Genomic DNA, 19,927 nt, shown 5'->3' on the forward strand with positions numbered 1-19,927 from the left:
GACTCCAACGGCTAGCACATCCAAAGAGAATTTTTGGATATCTGACGTCCCATCAAGAAAATGGTGACTAAGCGACTGTCGTTTCATTTTCCTCCCTTGTAAACTGCAGACAAACTATCGTTTCATCTGTCAACATCTGATGGTGTCATACTGTAATTTCCCCCAAAACCCTGAAAAAAGACTAATATACAAAATTAAATAAGTATAATAATTCGTGAGAAAATGAGAAAAAGAAACCCCGAAGAGGCGTGTGGGAGTAAAGTGCAGAAAGATTCAGAAGGAACCATCTTTCAGACCTGACTCATCTGCGGCTGAAAGCCTGAAACCAATCTACTTGTCTGGCGTGTTTGTGGTAGTCAGGGGAGACTGGTGGATCTTGAAACTCATCTTAATTTTCAGGTGAAGTCTGTTACTTCAAGTTCGAAACTGTTCGACTCTTGCTTTGACTCCTAAAATTTGAGCTTTGAAATGAACTGAACTTGTTTTCTGGTTTAGGATCTTTTCAAAGTTCTGCTAATTGGGTAGACCTAGATTCTTTAAAATTTTCTGGTTTTAGTGTGGTAAGAAATGAATTTCACTGGGAACTGATCTGATTCTTTTGGAGAGGTAGTTTGAAAGACCTGCTAAATGGGTGGAGATAAGTTTCTGAAATCTGTTGAATTTCGGGGCAGTTTCAATATCACCGGTTAACATATGTAGTTCTATCTTTGGATTTTGATATTTGTTTAATTCGGTGAAGTGTTTATGGAGTTTTACCTATATTTGTATTTTTGAGGCCTTCCTGTGTTTAATTGGGTGTACTTGAATCCTCCAAAGTTTTTTAGTTTGAGAATTTTGGTGAGGGTTTTCGTAGGATAATTGTGGTAGGCGAAAGATGGGTGAGAAATTTTGGGTGAATGAAGAAGATAGGGCCATGGTGGAGTCAGTGGTGGGTACAGAAGCGTGCGAGTTCTTGGTTTCATCTGCTTCCGAAAATACGTTATCAGATTTAGTTCCAAGGTCTGGGGATTTGGGTGTCCAGAAGGGCTTGTGCCAGATTGTTGAAGGGTCCAATTGGAATTATGCAGTTTTGTGGCGGGTTGTGAGCTTGAGATCTGGTGGTTCTGCCTTGATATGGGGTAATGGATACTGCCGAGACCTTAGACGTGGGGGAGCTGGAGACCTGAATAGATGTGGGGATGGCAGTTTGAAGGGAGTTGAGAGGACAAAGGGGGTGGAGAAGCTGGTGCTTCAGAAGCTTCACGCTTCATTTGGTGGGTCGGATGAGGATAATTTTGCAGCAAGTCTAGCGGGAGTGTCGGCTGTTGAGATGTTTTACCTTACCTCAATGTATTTTACTTTTCGGTGTGATTCATCTAATTGTGGACTCGGGGAGTTGTATGCATCTGGTAAATCAATTTGGGTTTCAGATATGCCTAGTTGTTTACATCATTATCAACAGAGGTCATTTCTAGCGAGGTTGGCTGGGTTCCAAACTGCGGTGTCTGTGCCTGTGAAATCTGGAGTTGTGGAGCTTGGTTCGATCAAAGCAGTTCCAGAAGAACAGAATATTGTGGACATGGTTAAAACTACATTTGGGGAATCTAATTCTGTACAGTCAAAGGTATTTCCAAAGATTTTTGGACATGAACTTAGTCTAGGTGGTACAAAATCACGCTCGGTCAATATTAATTTTTCTCCTAAGGTTGAAGACGACGCTGGTTTTATTTCAGAAACCTTTCAAAGTACAAGCAATAGGTACCAATCATGTTTATGGAAATTCTTCTAATGAATGTCAAGGTGATGATAATGAAGACAAACGGTTTCCACAGTTGAACCAGATGGCTGTTGGGGCTTTTAATCCCCAAAATATAGTTTCTAGTTTGGAGATGTCTAGGGATGAATTATCATCTCAGCCTGATGAGCGAAAACCCAGAAAGAGAGGGAGAAAGCCTGCCAACGGGAGAGAAGAACCATTGAATCATGTGGAAGCAAAGCGGCAGAGGCGTGAGAAGCTTAATCAGAGATTCTATGCATTAAGAGCGGTTGTCCCAAATATATCAAAGATGGACAAGGCCTCTTTGCTTGGTGATGCTATTACATATATCACTGATCTCCAGATGAAGATCAAGGTTTTGGAAACTGAAAAGGAGCTGGGAAAAAATAAGCATAAAAAACTCCCAGCACCAGAGTTTGATTTTCAGGACAGACAAGACGATTCGGTTGTAATGATAAGCTGCTCATTGGATGCTCACCTGATTTCTGGAGTCATCAAAGTGTTTAGGGAAAAACAGATTGTAGCTGAAGAGACAAATGTTTCTATGGACAATGACAAGGTTTTTCATACGTTCTCCATTCGAACTCAAGGTGGTTGTGCAGAACAGTTGAAGGAGGAGCTGATGGCCGCCCTTTCCAAGTTATTTAACCAGTAAGTTTGTGCTCAGGTGACTCAATGCATCTCCTTGAAGAAAAATGGAATCTGATGTTGACAAATTCATTATTCGTAATCTAACTTCACAGACAGCTGCATGATCTTGTTCTGTAAATATATGGATAGAGTTTTTCATCTTGTGATCTGTCTTTTAAATTGCATTGAGGCCATGAATCGGGTAGGTTGTGGATGTAGGCAGCAGTTTACTTTAAAATGGTAATTTTAAACTGATTTTATAGTTCAGCTAAAAGATAGCAGCTATAACAAAATTTGGGCTATAAAAGAGATGCATGATGACCCCAAAGCATGCTCTTGTAGAAGTTTTGTTAATTGTCCAGACTATTTATTTATCTTCGTCTTCTACCTCGGTGCATTACTTTCCATGAATTCAGGTCTATTTCTCAACAGCTGAACAAATATTTCAGTTCCTGTTGTATTATTATTCCTGAGAAGATTATGGTGCTATTACTTATAAACACTAAACAAAGTTAGCATGCTATTGACAAATTATCCATATTCGGTAATTTGAAACAAAAATAGTTGCTTAGCAGTTAGCACTGATTTTTACAGGGAACAGTACTCCCAACAAGGTTTTGGGTTGTAGTTTCTCCCCTCTTCATTCCCTTTCATAGTTAAATACAAACCTCGGTTCTTCAATAAAAATGAACAAAGCCAGCTAGCCTGGCTTAAATGTTGAGTGTTTAACTTGATACCCAGGTCAAGAATACGGTTGTCAATGTTCATCTCTTAAAGCGTAGTTTTCAATGTTTTTGACTGGTTAATTGGATCACGAACCCGCGGAATGCAGCACTAAAAATATCGGGAAAAAAAACTTTCAAAACTAGCAATTTTGATATTCATGACTCTCTCAAACTAAACGACCAAAAATTTGTACTCTAATCCCCATAAAAAGTTCTACATATTGTATGTTCTAGATAAGAAAAATCAAAAATTAAATATAATTCGAAAAAATCAAAAATAATTTTAAAATTAAAAATAAAAATAAAATGGGAATTTGTTTTAGAAAAAATATTAATACATTTCAAAATATTAAAAAATATCTTTTGATTTTCTCCAAGTATTTATAAGAGAAATATTGTTTTGAAAAAATTTGTCTTTTAAAAGAGAAAATGGGTACATTACAATTTTTTGATAGTTTGAGAGAAACTATCGAAATCGATAATTTTGGCCGGGATTATAGCGAATTCTATGATATTTTAAGAGTTCGTTTTCTGTTGTTTTTTTTCCAAAGCATAACTATAATCTATGTTGGTTAAATCAATACACCTTTTTTTTTTCTTAATTTCTCAAAGACATATATAATTAATTAACAATACTAATATATATATATATATACTATATATAATATTGTTTTCAATGTTTTTGAATGGCTAGCTAGCAAAATCATCAGGAACCAGCTGAATGTAGTAGTAAAAATATAAACTAGTCCACGTTCCCGGCCGACATTATATATGGTGGCTTAGCGTTCGACGTTCAAGGTACCGCATTTGATCCATTCCAACTGATCTGGTTCAACCTTCAAACCCATGGCTCAGTCAAACCCCGATCCGTATGTCAATACGTAGGCACTAGTCAAGCCATTTTACCCAGTATTACTGCTGATAAATCTTTGAGAAACAAGCCCTATAAGTACCTCACCTCCTCCTCCTTAATCAAGCCATCCCAAAAACATTTGTTTTCCTAATCCCAACCTAAATTAGCTCAAAAACTCAGAGAGAGAGAGAGTGAGAGTAAACAGAAATTATAATCAAGCATTAATTCTTTCATAACTTTACAAAGATGGTTTTCTCCCAAAGGAAAAGTGTCTTCGTCTTAGTAGTAGTGATTGTTTGTATACAAAGACTTTGAATGAGGCAGCTAGCAGCTAGTACCCGCGTACGTAGACTTTTAATTCAGGTAATTGGAAGGAGGACTTGTATTTGAACTTTTAGACTTTTCAGATATTTGGGAGCACTATAAGGGATCGATATTTTCAAAATATATATTATACCGTTTACTGTTAGTCTGAATATTATTCTATTATTACTTGTCAAAGACTCCAGCTTGGCTTTGTTAGTAGTAGATGATCTGTTCGATCGAGTCAGAAATTTCGTATAGATTTTTGTAAGAAAAGTAAATTTTACCTTGAAAAAGTATAAAATATATATATATATATACATATCACTTTTAGGGGGATTCATTTTTTTACAAAAGACTTATATGATCGAGATAGACTTGTCTATTTGGACCTGTACCTTGCATTACAAAAAAAAAAAAAAAAAAAAAAAACCATTCAAAGACATTCCAAATTCAAGAGGAAATATTAATAAGCGAATTTGCACAAGAAATTATCTTGTTTCTCTCCTTCTGCTTTCAAATCGTGCTCATTGGTCGGAGGTACAGCTTTTTGAAAAATTATAATTATATGTCCACACAATAAATATACCTATTAATATAAAGGAAAATACTAGTTAATTTTGACTTATAAAAATGATGATTGAGTTTTTTTATATTTTATGTTTAATTTTTTTACTTAATAAGCAATGAAGTGAACATTAGTGAATTTGTATTTTTTTTATTGTTTAAAAATATTTAAAGATGTATAAAGAATTATTAAAGAAAAAATAAAAAGTACATTTACGCTTACAGGTCCGCTTCTAAGCAGTCTGGCCGTTTATCTCTAATAAACAGCCCTCCTATTAGAATCAGCCATGTCAGAATTTACACCATAAGAAAAATAGTCTCAGCTACACAAGATCATTCTTTCCCCTTTCAGATTCTCTTCGTCCCTGCAGTTCAAATCGTACAAAACTGCCTTGCCCCTTTCGAAATTCATCTCACCGAGACACAAGCAAATCGCATACAGGAAAGGAACAACGTAAATGAGACTCTTTCTTTGTTTTTTTTTTTTTTTTAAAGAGAGGAAGATGTGATTTCCTTCCACTTTTATTCACCCTCACTTTTGGCGGAGAAAAACCGAAGAAAAAATATAAAGGAAAACACTACAAATCACCAACTCAAAAACAAACCCAACAAAAAACCGTGTAACTAAAAAACCCCTTTACCCATATTGCTACCTACGAATAGAAGGGAAGCCAATTTTATCAAGCCTTAGAATCCCTCTCAGCAAAGTAGGTACCTCCTGTGTCAACCACCACTTCTCATTCCGGCCTTCCGCCCCCAAACGAGCTAGGAAGTCTGCCGCTTGATTCCCTTCCTTGAAAATATGAGATATACGAACATTAAGCCCCTGTACAGTGTCCATTACATCTTCCCAAAAATCCTCCAGATACCAGGTATTGCATCAGTTTTTAGTTATCCAATGAACCACCAACCAAGAGTCAAGTTCAACCTCAAAATCCACTATGCCTTGTTCCTTCACCAACTAAATACCATGTAATAATCCCAATAATTCTGCATAATTATTTGTATCATATCCTAGATTCAGGGAAAAAGCCATCTTCACTTTCCCAGCCAAATCCCTCAAAACTCCCCCTGCTCCTGCTAGCCCTAGATTTCCCCTTAACGCTCCATCAACATTCAGCTTCCATCTTCCTTCATCCGGTCGAGACCAACGAACCAAGCGAGGACAACACCTCTTCGGAATAGAAACTGGAATCTGCATTTCCTGCAGAATTTGTATATCTCTGTCTGCCTGTTGTTTTGTTGTCTTTAATTTATCTCCAATTTTAACAACCCAGTGCTTCAGCTGCATCCATATCTGACTAACAGACTCACTTTTCCATTCTGCCCGAGAATGACATCTTCTCAACCAGAGCAACCACGTAATTATCGCAGGAAGTAAACCCAAAAGCTGCCCCATCTGTGATCCTTTCTTAGCCTTTCGAAACCATATGTCAACCAGAGTTCTCCAATTAGATGCCGTTACACTCCCAAGTCCCACCTGTTCTGCAACTTTCTTCCACACTTCTTTTGCAAAATTACCATTTGCAAGGACATGATTCAAGTCCTCAAACCACCCTCCAAATAGCAGTTGCATTTCGAGACTATTGGTATACCCACTGATCTCAGCTTTGCATCGACACTCAAAGCATTATTTAATGCCTTCCACATGACAACCGACATATTTTTTGGCAAGCACGAATGCCATATCCAGCCCACCCACCTGACTTCAGGAGCCTGAACTCTTACACAATTCCATGCACTCTGTGCCGTGAACTACCCTATCTTATTCTCTAACCATTCTAACACATCATCCCCCTCCGGTTGTTTACGTAATACCCTTATAACCTCACGAGTTTTTTCCTCCCCAATTAATCGGATCAACTTATCATCATCCCATTCATTCTCTAGCCAGCATTCTTTCACCTTCATTTCCGGACTCACTACATTTCCATGCGACTCACCAATTGGCCCATCATCCATCCATGTATCCCACCAAAAGGAGACATTTCCCCTACGTAGTTTCCACTTGGACCTACTCAGGACCTCTGGGAGACACAAATGCACCTTCTTCTAGAACCTCGTACCTTTCCCCTGCTGTAACAAAGAAACATGACGATCCCACATATACTTCACTTTGAAAAATTGTGACCAAAGCGAATCTTCCATTAGTAATTTCCATGCGAACTTCATAAATAAATATTTTTGCACATCCTGCAAATTTTGAAAGCCCATGCCACCTTCGGACGTCGGGAGACACAATTGTTCCCAAGACTTCCAATGTTTCCTTGGTTTCCCATCCTTCACACCCCAAAAAAATTACTGAAACTCCTATTAATTTTTCTCAACTTAGATATTGGTGCGTGAACCGTAGATAGTAAATGGTTCGGTAAACTCATAAGTACTTGGCGCAAAAGTATCACCCTCGATCCATTGGGTAGTATTTTATTTTGCCATCCCTTGATTCTATTTTTAATTTTACCAAGAATGTCATCAAGATGCAATGCCTTCAATCTACCAGCTAAAATTGGCACACCTAGATATTTAAACGGAAGTTTGCCTTCCACAAAACCCGAAATTCTCAATAACCTCCGCCTTCGGTTACTCGTAATTTGCTTCGAAAAAATGATAGAAGACTTTGAGGAACTAACCTTTTGCCCGGACCATCGTTCATAGAGCTTAAGAGACTTTGAAATTTCCTGCACCGAGGCGGAACCCCCATTAGCAAAAATGAAAATATCATCAGCATATAAAAGATGAGAAATCAATGGGGCTTGCCTTGGAAGAGAGAAAGTGCCAATCTTCTTTTCCATGAATTTTTGTCTGAGCAATCGAGAAAGAACTTCTTCGACAAGAATGAAAAGACATGGTGACAATGGATCACCCTGTCTTAACCCCCGCCCACCATGAAAATAACCTTTAGGAACCCCATTCATCACAATCGAGAACCAATTTTGGGATATACATCTATTAATCAAACCACAGAAACTCACAGAAAACCAAAAGTGATGAAGAACATTCAGCAAAAAACTCCAAGCTACACTATCATATGCTTTTTCCATATCAATCTTGAAAATAATATTTCCTCCCCGAGCAGGTTTATGCAGACTATGTACTAACTCTTGAGTTAGGCTAATATTATCAAAGATGCTCCTACCTGAAATAAAATCCCCTTGCTCCAAAGACACCAACCTTGGAAGTAAAGTAGAAAGCCTACTAACCAAAATTTTAGCACAAACTTTGTAAAAAACCGAGCACAAGCTAATGGGCCGGAATTTATCAAAACCATTAGGAGCAACCACCTTCGGTATCAACACAAAAAATGAGGTTGAAAAATTTCTTGGAAAAACAGCACCTGAAAAAAAATCCTGCACCGCCCCAACAAGATCCTTGCTAACAATATGCCAACAAGCTTGATAAAATCCAGACCCGAATCCATCCGATCCCAGACTACTATCCACTGGAATTGCAAACAATGCCTCTTTTACATTTTGGATTGAAGGGAGCAACCCCAACATATTATTTTCCTTCTCTGTGATACTTGATTGAATTAAACCAACTAAATTTGGCACCATCTCCACTTGATTATGCTCCGATCCAGAAAATTTGTGAAATACTCTACAGCATCCTTATGCACTTCTTCCGCACTCTTAAGCTAGGTACCATTTTGAAGCTTCATTTCATGCACCACCTTACTGTTTATATTTTTGAACGACCGAAAAAATTGAGCCGGAGCTTCCCTATGTGAAAGCCAACTTTGTTTTGCTTGTTGGCGAAGACAGATTTCCTCCCGCTGTGACCACACATCCAGTTATGCCTTGGTGACCAGATAGTCTTGTTCATCTTTCGCATGAAACTCAACCTACAGCTTGTTCTCTAACCTGGCCAACCTCTCCTCTAAATAGCCAATTTGGGTTTTAATATTGCCAAACACATCACGATTCCACACTTGTAGAATAGGCTTTAGCCATTTAAGCTTCCGAGCTAACCTCACCATACCGTAATCTTCAATATCATCTTCCCATGCCCCAGCAATACAACTCAAGAAGGATTCATGAGTCACCCACATTTGATGGAATTTAAACGGAGGGAACCCATAAGAGCTATGAAACTCCTCCAACCGAATTACAAGCGGTGAGTGATCCGATGTTCAACGCGAAAGATACTGCATACTGGCGTTCGGGAATAACTCCAGGAAGGCAGCATTAACTAGCGACCGGTCTAGTCGAGACCATCTACGAGCCAGTACCTCTTGTCCATTGCACCAGGAAAAATGATTCCCTTTAGACCTCAGTTCTGTTAACTCAGCAGACTCAATAAACAGATTAAACTCATCCACCGCTACAGCCGGTCTAGCACTCCCTCCTCGCCTCTCAGAATCATATCTAATAACATTGAAATCCCCCACTGCTATCCAAGGCATCGTATCATCTGCACCCTCTACTAGACTTTGCCACAACGCCCTCCTTTCACTGGTCGTACGCTTTGCATAAACCATAGAACAACACATACTTTTATCTCCATCACAAATACTCACAGTAATCTATTGGTTTGAAATATCCAACACCGAGACCTGCATCCCAGCCATCCACATAACCCATAATTTTCCTCCCACCACTTCATTCGATACACTACTAGCCATATTTAATCTGCTCTGTAACATCAGCATACGATTCATTGAAACAAATGGCTTCGCAACAGCTACTATACTTGGTAAGAACTTTTTAACTAATACACTCAATCTCTTTTGGGACGTGTTAACACCCCTCAGATTCCAGGAAAAAATGTTCTGCATCACAAATTAATTTTCAAGGGCTTACTAACCACCCTTGTCGATCTCCGAACATTCTGTTTGACAGACTTTGGACTCACGTTTTCAGAATCCGAGCTGCATGCTTTCCCCTTAGCAAGGTTATCAATCCTTGTGTTCAATTTAGAATCAGACTGCCCACGCAACTCAATAACCAGTTCCCCATCCTCTACCACATCCTTATTCACCTGTTCCCCTGATTGCCTCAAGAGAAAATCCTCCCCCTCCAATTGCACTCCTACTCCTATATTATCCTAGTCCTCTCCTCCAGCTTCATGCACTACATCCAGATCACCCTCTTTCTTTCCATCCTTAGGTTGCATCAAGACATTCTCCTCCATACCATGCCACCCTACACTCTCCTTCTCCAATACTATCTGCCCCGTATCACCTTCCACCAGCAGGACTGCTCCCTGATTTTCCACCTCCGCCTCCCCCGCAGGTAAGAACATATCCAATTGTACCTCTTCTGCCTGTACCTCTCCATCTAACACCACCAACTGTTTCTCTCCCCCGACTGAAACCTGATGTGTATTATTATCCCCCTCTACCAACTTATTATCATTCTCCTTCACAGGCTCTGAATTCGGCTTCTCAACAATCAGTCCCACCTCTTTCCTTGCAGATCCATTTCTCATTTGTGCGAGTACTCCATTTATCATTCCAAGATCTCCTCTTAAGGGAACTGAAGTAAGAATATACCCCCATACTTGAGGAAGTTCCAACCCATATCAACATTTGTTTAATTCTTTAAAGAGTTTACATAGTTTCTTCTTCTACAGTATCTTCGCCAATGTGCAGGTGGAGTCTAATCTTCTGAAAGGTTGTCATTGACATATATGAAGTTGTCATTCTTATGAAATTGAAAGAATCAAACCAAATAATTGTTTGGGTTCCTAAACTTTCAAATTTAAACATCCTTTAAATAAATAAAAAATGTTTATATTTCTAGAAAAGAAAATCCATCTAATTATTTGCCGCCGAAACTTCTCTGGATTAAAAAAAAAACATTAAACCCAAAAGAAGATGAAATCAGGCTAAACTTATTTCCAAGCGTAGGAAAACGCTTAAAAAGTTGTCATTTCAGAAGCCCATGTATGCACTTTTGTAGTTCCTTCCTATGGGGTCTAGCAAATTTTCTCGCTGCTTTATTACAGTTTAGTGTTTACAGATCCCTACAAGCATATCAAAGCTGCATCTAAATCCAAGCCAATAGCATTCGTGTTTGTCTTTAAGGAGACCAACCCAAGTAAAAAATGCTTATATTGGATTTCTCAAAAAAAAAAAAAAAAAAAAAAAATAGTTTGCAGCTTCCATATTTGGAAGAGAAGAACAAAAATAGATGAGAGGAAAGAAGAAGACGGTAACATTCAAAATATTATTTTTTTTAATATCTAAAATTCATGTCAGACGAGTATTCTACATACTAATCAGGTGAGGTGCGGTGACATGAAAACAAAGATGTAATGCGTACGTGTCCAAATATTATTGGTGGGCTGTTTTTAGTAGGTTATAAGCCCAACTAGTCATAAGGTTTTGTCTTGCGCTTATAGGTCGAGTTCTACGGTTAAGTCTCCGTACAGATCCCGTGTTTATTCTCCTGTGGTTCTCTGTGCACTTGACTCTTTAAACTCCCTGCAGTAGCTATTTGTTACTACTTTAAACGGACCTGTATGGTGCATGAAGCTTGCTTTAAACGCTCAATCAATCCTCCATCCCCTTGGAACATTTAGCAGCCCTCCCCCCACCTTCCTTCATGTGACCTTCCCCATTTGAAACTCTTAAGGTTGTCCTACCTTGCATCCTTTATTGACCATGAGCTTAACCAGTAAAGCTGATAGATTGAAGCAGAAACCAAGCGACGCCGACCTTACTTTTAATGTTTTTATTAATAGAAGCTTTATTAATAGAAAGAAAGTACAGCAGTAGTATACAAGAATGGTACTTAACCCCGACCTTACTTTTAAATTTTCTGTGCCACCTTATTATTATATTTATTTTAAAGCCCAATATATAAGGTCCTAAGTATTTGCTGTCTTTTGGCTGTACGTTGGCCTTTAATTTGTGAATTCTCAATGCTCAACGATGAATTCTCCCCACTTGACATTGCCTCTATCCTGACAACTTGCATAAGAACCCAGTATCTGCGCTATGCTCATTTCAACTCTGTTGGTAACTGCTGTGGCCTGATTGTTTTAGTAAGTAATTAGCAATTTTATTCACAAAAACAAAGTACATTAGAAATCTGTTGCCTTATGTTAACTTTAGAGGGGAATCTTTCACAAAAGTTAGCGATTTTGTGGCAGGTTGGCATATTATTTTTAACTAATAGTCTATATCTGAAATGCTAATTTAGCCAGACCCCGTGGGGGGTGGCTAGTACTGATTGGCCATGTTGCACATGGTTGCATGAGAGCCGCAACGTATTCATTGCCAACTCAGTAAACAATATAAATTGTTAAGTGTTATCAAGATGAATGTTAAGAGGTGTTTTTTTGACATACTCTCCAGGCAATGTGGGCTAATTATTATAGCTTTAATAATTTCAAACATAGTTGAATTTCTTTTACAGGGAAACTGGTGTGTTGAATTAATTTAAAACATACTTTTAATTATTATGGAATATCCTGGATGTTTACAATTATTATGCATAAAAAAATCGTGTGATTGTCAAAACTTTTTCTAATGGTATGAACCTTTGAAGTAACGACATTATAAGCATGTTTTGGACGCTGCAGCTGACAGATAGTTATTACTGCTTATACTTCAGTTTTTCATTGTTTCTCACTACCCATTATACATATATAACTCGGGCTCCTTGTTGTCAACACCATCTTTATAAATCTTCTTGCCTTTTCTCAGATATATATATATATATATATATATATATATATATATATATGTGCATGCATCCTGCCGAATTAATGATACCACTTAGCCAATTGCCAAAGCAGCCTGGGCAATTGATGTATCTGGTCGTGTTTTTATCAAGAAATTTTCAGTCATAGTTAATTAATTTTTGGTGGATTTTATTTTTGCCTTTTCTTCCACGATCTATTTTCTCCGTTTTATTTTTTATTTCTGGTGGGAGGAAGAGGGATTATTTGATAAATGCCTTGATTGAATTATACCCTTTTAAATGCTCTATTACTCGATTGCCACTCTCATGCTTCCATTGTTTCTGTCAATAATCTTCTGCTGCCAACAACTTGCAAATGTCTATATTAGAGCATCTCATCCAACATTGTTGATTATCTTATTACAATTTTTTTGATAAATATTATTGTAAAATTGGAAAGTTAATTATCCCACAGGGGTTATAACATTGGAATTCGTCTAGTTGATGAGTTTATAGCAAAATCTAATATCTCTAGATGACTTGACTATAAAGAGACTGCTAAAGTAATTGCTAAGGTATGCTATGACCATTTGTTTAGATATATGTATAAATTAATTCTTTGTTCCAGTTAGGATAATAATTGTTTGAAACCTGTTCAAATGTTCGTTAAATTATGACCTCTATAACTACTTCATAGTCAAATTCGTGATTCATTCAATGATTAAAATGCTTATTTGCTTTACACAGCCTTGATCTTATTATCCTTTTTACTCTTTCCCTTTGGCCTTTTCCTAGTTTTTGGATCTTTTTTTTTTTTTTTTTTAAGGAGAGAGAGATGTGGTGGGGGGGGGGGGGTGTTGTGTTGTGGAAGTGAAGGGGAAGAGGTTGGAGTCAGTGGGTTGATATATAGATGTCAAATGGATGGAATTTTCATAGTGTCTATAAACTCAGAACAGCCATTTGTTATCAATTGTAGTGCCATTTCAACTCCATATATAATCAGTTATCTTCTCCTCCAAATTGTCAAGTTATTTTTCTCTTTTAGATAATATTTCCCTATCACTTTTAGAGATATGATGATTCTTATTAATTCAGTTTGGACCAGATTTTTAGCAACATACTTATTTTATTACATATTTTATTTTTACTCAATAATTGAGATTTTGACTTTTTGGGCAAGATTCTGAAAAATCTTGGATTTCCTTAGCTATTTCTGTTAGAGTTGCCACATCAAGTAGCCACCTTAGACGAATGCTCCAGCTCAACAAAGATAACGCAGCTCAACAAAGATGCTTCTGGAATGCAATGAGCTGTAATTCTGTTTTATACAGACTGTACAAATTAGTTAGAGATTCTTATTCTTTTATTTCTATATGCTTACTATAAATAGGTAAACATTTGAATGATATAGTACAAGCAACGTATCTTCTTTTACATTTTCTGCATTTCACCTCTCTGTTTTCTCTGTAAATGATCAAAGCTACCGAAACCAACATGGTATCAAGAGCTAACTGAAAAGCATCGACTTCTCCATTTTTTTCTTATCTCTTCTTATTTTCTCCATTCTTCAATGACTACTGAAAATACCAACAAACCACCTCTCATCACCCACAACCCAAAAGATCCATCTAGTCCTTATTTTCTTAACCCAAATGATGGTCCAGTGACACTACTCACCAATCATCCTCTTACTGCTGAAAATTATCACTCTTGGGCATGCACCGTGCGTCATTCACTACGAATCAAAAAGAAACTGGGTTTCATTGATGGTACTTTTCTTGAACCCTCTTCCACGGATGCCTTGTTAGAACCATGGCTTGAATGTAATGATATGGTTGTAACTTGGCTCCAAAATGCAATGTCCATTGAAATAAAAAACAGTGTCATTTATGTGGATACTGCCCATGATTTATGGATTGAACTTGAGCAACGTTTTGCCCAAAACAATGGGCCACGCATCTATGAATTAAAACAATCTATTCACAATTTCACCCAAGGTGATGATTATGTCAGTCTTTACTTTTCCAAGTTAAAAGGTCTGTTTGATGAACTTCTCAATTTTGAATTTATTCCATCATGTTCTTGTGGTGCCATGAAACCTGTTCTTGAGAACCAACAACGGGATTGGATGATGAAATTCCTCATGGGGCTCAATGATTCATTCGACAACATCAAAGCTCAGATTATTCTTCTCAAACCCACCCCATGTTTGAGTGAAGTTTATGCTCTCGTCCAACATGAAGAGAAGAGTAAGTAGATCTCCAATCTTCCCAATCTCCCTAACACCTTGGCCTTAGCTACCAAAATTCAATACCCAGCCAACCGATACATCCCCAAACCTTTTTCCTCTCAACGTCGAGACAAACTGTTTTGTACTTTTTGCAAAGTCTCAGGTCACTCTTTGGAAAAGTGTTTCAAGGCCAATCCAAATCTTGAGAAACCCACATGTACACATTGTCATCTTGTTGGTCACACTACAGAAAGGTGTTACAAATTGCATGGCTATCCCCCTGGCCATAAGCTTGCTACTCGATCTAAAGGTTCTGACCCTTCTATTAATCAAATTAGTCTTTCTTATTAAGGACAGATCAATGAGAACTCTCAAGCAAGTCTAACTAAGGAGCAATATCAGCATCTCGTTGCTTTACTCCAATCACAAGCTACACAGCCAGCAGTGAATCAGGTTCAGTCCACCGATCCATCTCCAGTCTGTCATTCTCCTTCAACCATATCTGGTATAGCTTCCTGCTTCTTGATTTCTCATATAACATCTTCACATTCTATTCCTTGGATCATAGATACCGATGCAATAGATCATATGATCTGTTGCACCTCCTTTTACACTTCCTCACCCACAAAAATTGATTTTAAAGTCAGTTTTCTAAATTGCAATCACACCAATGTTAGGTATTGTTCAACTTAACTCTGCCATTACTCTTAAAGATGTTCTATGCATCCCAAATTTTAAATTCAATCTCCTTCCAACCAAAAAATTAACTCAGGATCTTAATTCTTGCTTTGTTTTCTTTGCTAATGAGTGTTATGTGCATGACCTTTCTTCTTGGAGCACAATTGAGAAGGGTGAGGTTGTCAATGGTCTTTATCACCTTCGGCTGATAGGAGTGCTTCCCACGGCTTTATCCTCCATTTTATCCAATTTACCTTTCAATAAAAAACCTGTTTCTGCATCTATTACTTCTCAGCAAAACATTCATAGCTTATGGCATTGTAGACTCGGGCACTTGTCTAACTCCCGCCTATCTTTATTACAGAAAGATCTACTTCTTTTAACTTCTATAAATTCCATTGTTCCATGTTCTACATGTCATTTATCCAAACATCACAGATTACATTTTTCTCTTAGCAACAACCGTGCCTCAAAATCATTTGATCTCATTCATTATGACATTTGGGGGTCTTGTTCCCAAATGGCATATGATGACTCAAAATATTTTTTAACAATTATTGATGACTTTACTAGATCCACTTGGGTCTATTTAATCAAAAACAAATCCCAAACTTGACCTTTACTTCAATCTTTTTGTTCATTAATTGAAACACAATTCCAAACTAAACTTAAAGCCATTTGATCTGATAATGGAAATGAATTTTCAATGACTAATTTTTTCATGCAAAAATGAATTGTTCACCAAAAAACTTGTGTCGAAAGCCCCCAACAAAATAGGATTGTCGAACAAAAACATCAACACATTTTAAATGTTGCCCGTGCCTTAAAATTTCAATCTGGTGTTCCATTATCCTTTTGGAATGATTGTATTTTAACTACTACCTACCTCATTAACAAAACACCATCCCCCATTTTGCAAAACAAAAGTCCATATCAATTGTTGTTTCAAACCAAACCATCCTATCAACAGTTGAGAACCTTCGGTTTTCTTTGCTATGCATCCACTCTCAAACAAAACACACATAAATTTGACTCTCGAGCACAACAATGCATTATGCTTGGATATCCATTCGGCATCAAAGGCTACAAATTATTTGATTTACTCAACCAATCCATTTTTTACTCTAGAGATGTCACCTTTTTTAAACCATTTTTCCTTATAAAACTACCCATTCCACTACCCAATCCATCCCCACATCCCAGTTTGCATCTCTACATACCAATACCACCCAGTTTCCACCTTCATATTCTGACATTTCTTTAACATATTCATCATCCCAGCATTTCGACCCTCCAATAGCACCAGTTTCACCATAACAAGCATCACATATCGACCCTCCAGCAACACCAGTTCAACACGAATCATTATCACATATTGACCCTCCAGCAGCACCAGCTCAACACCAATCATTATCACACATTGACCCTCCAGCAGCACCAACTCAACAACAACCATCATCACATCTCGAACCTCCAGCAACACCAGTTCAACAACAACCATCGTCACATATCGACCCTTCCACAACATCAACTTCACCTCAGCTGTCATCACCCATTGATTCTCCCACAGAACCTTTCCCATCACAGCAAGCTTCTCTTTCCTCTCTCTCTAACATTCCTACTAAACAAAATTTAACGCATCCCACCCCTCCCATTAACCAATCCGATCTTATCCAAGAAATTTCAACATTACCTATTTCCTCTAATTTACCTCAAACACAAGTCCCTCCCCACAAATCCACAAGACCAAAAAAATCCTCTACTTACCTCAAGGACTATTCCTGTCAACAAGTCATTGCACCCACTTCTTCCCATTCAAGTTCAGAGACCAAAGGTAATTCACTAACTACTCTTTTATGTCCCTTACATTCTGTATTGTCTCATGCTAAATTGTCTCTCAAACATGCTGCTTTTGCCATTTCTATACTTCTTCACACTGAACCTTCTACTTATGCACAAGCTGTAAAAAGCTTAGACTGGCGTATTGCAATGGACAATGAGATTGCTGCCTTAGAACTGAACAAAACTTGGGATGTTATTGATCTACCTATTGGCAAAAAGACTACTGGTTCAAAATGGGTTTACAAAATTAAATACAATTCAAATGACAAGATTGAAAGGCACAAAACCCGTTTAGTTAACAAGGGTTATACCCAAGAGGAGGGTCTCGATTATCATGAAACTTTTTCACCGGTAGCAAAACTTGTCGCCATAAAAACTTTACTAGCCGTGGCTACCATCAAAGGGTGGAAACTTCATCAATTTGATGTTCATAAGCTTTTTCTCATGGAGACTTGGAGGAAGAAGTCTACATGAAAATGCCCTCTGGATACTCAGTTCAAGGAAAGAACAAAGTTTGTAAATTAAACAAGAGTTTGTATGGCCTCAAACAAGCCTCTCAACAATGGTATGCTAAATTTTCTTCTTCTTTGTTACAATTTGGATTTACTCAGTCAAGAGCTTATTACAGTCTCTTTACTAAAGGCAGTGGTTCATCCTTTCTAGCTCTACTTATGTATGTTGACGATATTATTGTAGCTTCTAATGATCCCCATGGTATTTCAGCTCTCAAGGCCTTCCTAGAATCAAAATTCAAGATCAAAGATCTTGGTACACTTAAATAATTTCTCGGTTTGGAGGTGGCTCGCAACTCATCTGGAATTCAATTATGCCAAAGGAAATATTGCCTAGACATACTTGATGATGCTGGCTTAACTGGTTGCAAGCCTAGCTTCATTCCCATGGACCCGAAACTCAAACTCACTAAGGATGAAGGCCAACTGCTACACGATCCATTAGAATTTAGAAGGCTCATTGGGAGACTCCTTTACTTAACAATCACACGACCTGATCTTATATTTTCTGTTAACTTACTCAATCAATACATGAATGCTCCTCGGCTTCCACATCTTCAAGCAGCTTACAAGGTGTTGCATTATGTCAAAAAATCTCCTAGCCGAGGCTTATTATTTCCTGCCTCATCTTCTTGTCAATTAATCTCTTATTGTGATTCCGATTGGGCATCATGCCCAAATACAAGAAAATCTACTACTGGCTACTGTGCGTTCCTTGGGCAGTCTCTCATTTCGTGGAAATGCAAGAAGCAAACCTCCATTTCTCGTAGTTTAACTGAGGCTGAGTACCATTCTATGGCTGCTACTTCTTGTGAGCTTGTCTAGTTAAAGTACTTACTTGTTGATCTCATGGTTCCTCATCCTCAACCAGCCTTACTCCATTGTGATAGCAAGTCTGCTCTACACATTGCCTTCAATCCAGTTTTTCACGAAAGGACCAAGCACAACGAATTAGATTGTCATCTAATTTGGGACAAAATTCAAGAGGGCATCATCTCAACTGCCTACACACCCTCTTCTTGCCAATTAGCCGATATCCTCACCAAAGCTCTCTATTCTCCATTGTTCTATTCATTATTGCACAAGATGAGAGTTATTGACATACACTCTCCATCTTGTGAGGAGATGTTATAGTTGCCACAGCAAGCAACCACGTCAGATGAATGCTCCAGCTAAACAAAGATACCACAACTCAACAAAGATGCTTCTGGAATACAATGAGCTGTAATTCTGTTCTATACAGACTGTACAAATTAGTTAGGGATTCTTATTCTTTTATTTCTATATGCTTACTATAAATAGGTAGTGCAGTACACTATAAACATTTGAATGGAATAGTACAAGCAACGTATCTTCTTTCACATTTTCTGCATTTCACCTCTCTGTTTTCTTAGTAAATGATCAAAGCTACCGAAACCAACAATTTCAATTTGATCTATCTCTCTCAGTTGCGGTTTGAGGGTTTTTTTGGCCCCTAACTATCAGAAAAACACTTATTTCTTGTTAATTATTTGGTATAAAATGATCATTTCCTATCAAGATGCATGTGTCAATTTTTGTCGCAAATATTTATTCTCATCACAAATAATTCGTCACAAATACTTATTTTCTTGTAGTGTATTATATATTGAATCGCAACATTTTCTGTTTGGTTTAGTTTACATGAAATTTCTACAAATTTAAAAGATTCAATTAGCTAGGAAAGGAAAATATGTACTGATGATATCATATATATATATATGACGTTTTGACTCGTGGTTTCTATTAATTTGGATAGCTGGTCATAAGTGTTTCCTAGCTAAAACAACGTTTTGCTCTCATGAATCAGAAACCAGCTGAATGTAGTAGTAAAAATATAAACTAGTCCACGTTCCTGACATTATATATGGTGGCTTAGCGTTCGTTCTGGGTACCGCATTTGATCCATTCCAACTGACCTGGTTCAACCTTCAAACCCATGGCTCAATCTTTTTTTTTTTTTTAAAAGTCAGGATCCCATGTACATGAGGGATCCCTACCCAAATATTATTAAAAAACCCTCACTTTTGGCGGAGGAATACCTTAGATACAAAAACTCAGAAAATAAAAAATCACTTCTCTCTAATAACAACCATCCCCAACCTATCCATACAAATCAAACCTCTAAGCCTTACAAACTCAAAATCCAGCCCCACAAAATCTGTATTATCCCCAAAAGTCCCAT

At 37.6% G+C, this 19,927-nt stretch overlaps 1 protein-coding gene and 1 pseudogene across 1 annotated transcript; both read left to right on the forward strand.

Annotated features, from left to right (window-relative positions):
• Window positions 1-202: 202 nt before the first annotated feature.
• LOC122306586 lies at window positions 203-2,760 on the forward strand (annotated as a pseudogene).
• A 14,928-nt stretch (window positions 2,761-17,688) lies between these two features.
• LOC122306533 (uncharacterized mitochondrial protein AtMg00810-like) lies at window positions 17,689-18,549 on the forward strand. Its single transcript, XM_043118958.1, has 2 exons — window positions 17,689-17,980; window positions 18,062-18,549. Exons 1-2 carry the CDS (start codon window positions 17,689-17,691, stop codon window positions 18,547-18,549), a joined length of 780 nt encoding a protein of 259 aa, XP_042974892.1.
• The last annotated feature ends 1,378 nt before the right edge of the window (window positions 18,550-19,927 follow it).

Source organism: Carya illinoinensis, chromosome 4 (genome assembly GCF_018687715.1).
Source record: "Carya illinoinensis cultivar Pawnee chromosome 4, C.illinoinensisPawnee_v1, whole genome shotgun sequence".
Classification (NCBI taxonomy): Eukaryota; Viridiplantae; Streptophyta; class Magnoliopsida; order Fagales; family Juglandaceae; genus Carya; species Carya illinoinensis.